This window comes from Humulus lupulus, chromosome 4 (genome assembly GCF_963169125.1).
Source record: "Humulus lupulus chromosome 4, drHumLupu1.1, whole genome shotgun sequence".
In the NCBI taxonomy this organism is placed as follows: domain Eukaryota; kingdom Viridiplantae; phylum Streptophyta; class Magnoliopsida; order Rosales; family Cannabaceae; genus Humulus; species Humulus lupulus.
The window spans coordinates 161,001,364-161,006,898 of NC_084796.1; the positions used below are offsets into that span (position 1 = coordinate 161,001,364).

At 37.9% G+C, this 5,535-nt stretch overlaps 1 protein-coding gene across 1 annotated transcript; it reads right to left on the reverse strand.

Annotated features, from left to right (window-relative positions):
- Positions 1–3,914: 3,914 nt before the first annotated feature.
- Positions 3,915–4,862, reverse strand: LOC133832633 (uncharacterized mitochondrial protein AtMg00810-like). The gene has a single exon (XM_062262948.1). It carries the CDS (start codon positions 4,860–4,862, stop codon positions 3,915–3,917), a length of 948 nt encoding a protein of 315 aa, XP_062118932.1.
- Between the last annotated feature and the right edge of the window lie 673 nt (positions 4,863–5,535).

The window sequence follows — 5,535 nt, forward strand, 5'->3', positions numbered from 1 at the left end:
AGCTATCAAAAATCTAATCCAACGAAATGCTTTTGAATCAAATACTTACCTACAGGACCTCGAATTCTGCTAAACCAAGTAGTAGAATTCTTCCAAAGCGCTTGGGGTTTAAGTCCCAGAGCCTAAAAACCAATCTTGGCTATGGCTGCCTAGGCAGGCCGCGACCTGGCCCTATGGGCCACGGCACACCCCAACTCAGAGGCGCCAGCCCCTTGTCCCAGGGGGAGGCAGGCCGCAACTTGCCCGCCTAGCGTCGCGGCGCACCCAGAAGTCAGCAAGCCCCTTAGGGCCTTTTAGGTCACGCGGGCAGCGACGCCCATGAACTGGGTCACAGCGTGCCCCCGTGAACCTAGAAATCCCTGGGTTTCTCTATGTTTTTCCCCAACTTATGGCCCTAGAATTCGACCACAAATATGTATGCCAAGCCAAAACTAGGTCTAGAGTTCCCAATATTACCTCATAAGCAACACACAAATAGCCTATAGCACTAGTTTAATCCTCCTTAAAGCCAAATTCAGGACCCTCCTTTAAGTAACCCTCAACATAATAAAAAACAACCAGAAATTCAACAACCTAAATCTTGAAATCTTACGTCAAATAAAAAGCTTTAATTCTCAGCAATTGCCTGGCTATTCCTAGCATAATTTCCCTAGATTTCCTAGCTTAAAACCGAGCTTTTCCCTTTAAAAGTTCCTTCAGCTTCAAAGCACAAGAGAGGGAGAAAGAGTGAATGTGCAAGAGAGAGAGAGAGAAAGAGAGAGCTGGGGAGTGTTCTGATATGTTGTAGCCTAAGTTTGATTCTTTCTAACTATATCTCTTAATTAAATTACCAAAATGCCCCTTATTCTAACCCAGCCTCCTAATTTCCCTTAAGGGTAAAACGGTCATCAACCCCGATTCCTGCTAATTCCTCAAGTCATCCTACAAATTCCCAATTAATCCTATCATGCCCAACTAACTACCAAATACTTATCCATTACTCGATAAATCCCAAATAAACATTGAACTTCCCAAAATACCCCTAAGCTCACCTGGAATCGGGTTAAACCCCGCTGTGACAATTTCACTAATCCACTCACTAGGATCTCCTTGAGCCGAATACTGCAAATATATCCACATAATAATAGGGTCTCAACAAATTAACACATATAATCACAATTATGCCCTTAACGAGCCAAAATTGCAAGTATGCCCCTTATAAATAAGAACGGGCCCACATGCATATTTAATACTCATAACATGCATATAAATAAATTCATATTATCATATAAATCATGCATGCCACATAGTCACATATTTAATCAATAAATCTCACATATATCCAATAATGCCCTGTTGGCATGCTAATTGAGGAACTAAACCCTATTCACATTTTTGGGATGTTACATATCTTTTCTCCAAACTTCCTTGTAGGTTTTTGCGTGCGAGAAGTCTTGCAAGTTACTAGGAGTAACACACTTAGTTGCCTTCACCAATTTTACCTTGATAGTCAATGATGATGATGACTTTACTAGTGTTCCATGTGTGTACACTTGAGAGGTCTAGCAAGTACGTGTCGTGAGGAAGCATGGTGGGAATGTGCCTTGCTAGTGTCACATACTCCAAGAGATGAGTAGGACCTCTTGAACGAGGCACGGGTTGAGTGTAGGACAAGGCGTCTCGCATAGCGAGGCCCTTTTAATCAAGCCTCCCATGCACACGGTTTGCGAGAGTGGCTCTTGTACAAAGCTTCGGGCATCCATGCGGCATGGCCCTCACAGAGTGTGGCCTCGCGCACGCGCGCGGGTATGGCCCTGACATAGTGAAGCTTTAAAGGCTGGCGCGGCAAGCCCCTCGCACAACAAGGCACATGTAGGAGAGGAGTCGATATGGCCCTCAAGGAGCACGTATGAGCTCTTAAGGGGTTGAACAAAGGGGTCTCGCATAGTGAGGCCCTTAGGCGTACCTTTGCATGCTTAGGCGATTTGAATGAAACAGTCAAGGCTAGCTAAGACGGGCCTCACATAGCGAGGCCCTTCTGTCCCGACAGGCAGGCATGGAAAGCTCAGACATGTCTTTCATAAGGAGGCCCCTCTTGGGATCTTTTACAAGAGACTCTGTTGTATTGACGTCTAACTTAGCGCTTGGTGTGAGGTTCCTAAAGGGACAACTTCCCATATTCACAATACACAAGAGGATGACCTTGCGTGGAGGAGAAGACTTCCGTGAAACATTTTCTCGCGTGACCATTTAGGAGCTTTGGACACAAGTTGTTGTCTTGGTGTGGAATTTTGGTGTCCACAATAGGTATACAGTGTAAATAATAATTTGAATGCATTAATTAGATGTCTCACATAATATCTAACGTAGTTCTAGTAGGGTTTTTTTTTTTTTAAATAAAAATCATTGGGATTAGAACTACTTGAAGCAGCCTCCACAAGTCCAATGGCATATACTATTTTTGTGTTAAACTAACACCAAAATATTAAAAGTTTAGCACGCATAATACTAAAATTTACACAAAAAAATATATTCTATATTATTCTATTATAAATAAAATAATAAAAATATATATTTATTTATAAAATATTAATATAAAAAGCAAAAAAAGTGCATATGCAATTGCATTAAATTTGGCCTAAAAGTGTTTCGTTTTCAGCAGGGCTAGGAAGATGTTTATTAGTCCTTGAATTTCAAGTCACATCTATATTACTATATATGAATTTACTTGGCGCAAGGAAGTCTACTACTTGTCCTAGCATATATTGCTCTAATTTATGTGCAATATAACAATATATTTAGAAAATACACAACTTTACTTAAATACTATATTTGATATTTTATTTTAAAAAAATTCTTACAATAAATATTTATTTGATAAAATATCTTACAAACATTATTAAAATTAATTCTATATTCAATTTTAGATAGTGATTTTGGAATATGATTGTTACTTTGGTTCCAGTATCTTGTAATATATTTATATTAAAATGAAAATAAATTCTTAAATTAAAAGAATAGAACCAAAATCAAACTTTAATTAATTTAATTTTTAAATATGAAATTAAGTCGTATATTCCCATTTTTTTTACCTATCCCGTTTGTCGATTCTATTTGATGTAAAATTTAATTATTTCATATGGTTTCACTTTTTCCAAGAAAATGACTTTGTAAAACGCCGCAAGCTGCCACGAAATTGTTGGAAGTACAAAAGCTGACTTCGTGTGTTTTAGTAATACACTAATACTAATAAGTTTCGTGGAAACAACTGCATTTCCCTTATCCACCATTATCGAAGTCCCTCCTTCAGAAACTTCCTTGTTATTATTCCTGTAGAGATATTGCTTTATAATATTCATACTTAACAACATTTTTTAGTAAAAATTACAGTTGATTGACTTGTATTTAATTCATGGGGTATACATATATAGATATGATCATAGGGAAAATCTGTAGTGCGGTACACTTATTAGGAAAGAAAAAGAATTATATTGTATATTTTGTCAAAGGGTACACGAAAAATGGTCTTATAGACCAAGAGAACCAAAAAAACAGAAATAGTTAGCCCCTAACTAACATAGTCAGCAAGTCTAACTAATACTAACAAAAGTTTTAACAGAAAAAAAATATTCTAATAGCCCCCTCAAAATGGAGTGTACATATTTTTAACACCCGTTTTGGTAATAAAGGAAGTAAAAACAGAAGAAAATAAGGCTTTGGTAAAAGCATCTGCTAGATTGTCTTTGCTTGTGACATGATTTATTTTGATGATGCCTTACGTAACTTTTTACGAAACTATGTGACAATCAATGTCAACATGTGTTGGTTCTTTCGTGAAAAATGGGGTTCTTTGAAATGTGTATCGCTGCATTGTTATCACAGAAGAGGATGACAGGTGTTTTGTGTTGTATGCCGAAGTCTTTGAGGAGTGCGAGCTACCAAGTAAGCTCACAAGTGGTATTGGCCATTGCATGGTACTCAGCTTCGGCAGATGAACGAGAGATTGTACTTTGTTTCTTAGATTTCCATGAAACTAATGAATTTCCATGAAATACACAGTAAGCAGAGATGGACCTTCTAGTGTCAATGCAACTACCCCAATCAGCATCTGCAAAGGCTTTGAGTTGAAGGGCTTGACTGAGATTTTGTTGGTGTAGAGAGTGGAAAAATAATCCTTGGCCTGGAGTTGCTTTGAGGTATTGAAGAACCTTTTGAGTAGCCTGTAGGTGAGGAAGCCGTGGTTCAGAGAGGAATTGGCTCAATCTATTGACAGCAATGCATATATCAGGTCTTGTAATTGTAAGATATAAAAGTTTGCCAATGAGACTTCTATAAGAAGTGGCATAGGGTAATAGTTCACCAATATCGTTGCTTAATTTAAGGTTTGGTTCCATGGGAGTGGAGGAAGCCTTGGAACCTAAATAACTTGTATCAGATAATATTTGTAAAGTGAAAGGACGTTGGAAAACGAAAATGCCATTTTTATTCCTACTAATTTCTAAACCAAGGAAGAAACGAAGAGGACCTAAGTCCTTGAGTTTAAACTTGCTGTCTAAATTTTTTTTGAAAGAAACAAGAGTCGATTCATTATTAGTTGGAATGAGAATGTCATCTACATATATTAATAAGGCGATGAATACACCTGATTTGTTTTTGATGAAGAGAGAGTGGTCGAATGAAGACTGAGTGAAGCCATGTTGTAAGAGGGTGGTGCTAAGCTTGGAGTACCATTGTCTTGAAGTTTGTTTAAGACCATACAAGGTTTTGTTGAGTTTGCACACCGGATTCGGAGGAAGTTGTCCATTGTGTACATAACCTTGAGGAAGTTTCATGTAAATAATTTCATCAATGTCACCATGTAGAAAAGCGTTGTCGATATCCATTTGGTGTAGAGTCCAGTTATGGATAGCTGCTAGAGCTATGATGATTTTGAATGTGTTGAATTTCGCAATTGGGGCATTAGTGTCAATGTAGTCAATGCCTTGTTTTTGAGTGTAGCCCTTAGCTACTAATCGAGCCTGGTATCGGTCTATTTTACCAGTTGGAGTGTATTTGACCTTGTATATCCATTTGCTGGCAACTGTGTTGGAACTAGGAGGAAGAGAGACAACTTCCCAAGTGTTGTTGCATTGTAAAGCTTGTTGTTCCAGCTACATAGTCGATTGTCATTCTGGTAATATATATGCTAATTTGTAGGAAGTTGGTTCAGCAATGGTGTTTGCAGCAAGTATGGCAGCTCTAAAATGAGAAGATAACTTGTTATAAGATAAATAATTTGTAATAGAATGAGCTGTAGAAGAAGTAATATTATTGCAAACATAATCAGCTAAGTGTGGAGGGTGTAAAGTGTGTATGCCAGCCCGAGTTGTGGTGTCTTCCTTGTTTAAAGTGGATGTTGTTGGAATGGAAACTTCGTCAAATTTAGACCTGCAACATGGTAAGGTAGCTGGAGGAAACAAGGAATCAATCAAGTTAGATTGGTTAGTACTATGAAAAGGAAACATGTTTTCGTGGAATTGAACATCACGAGAATAAAAAATTTGGTTTGTCTGAAAG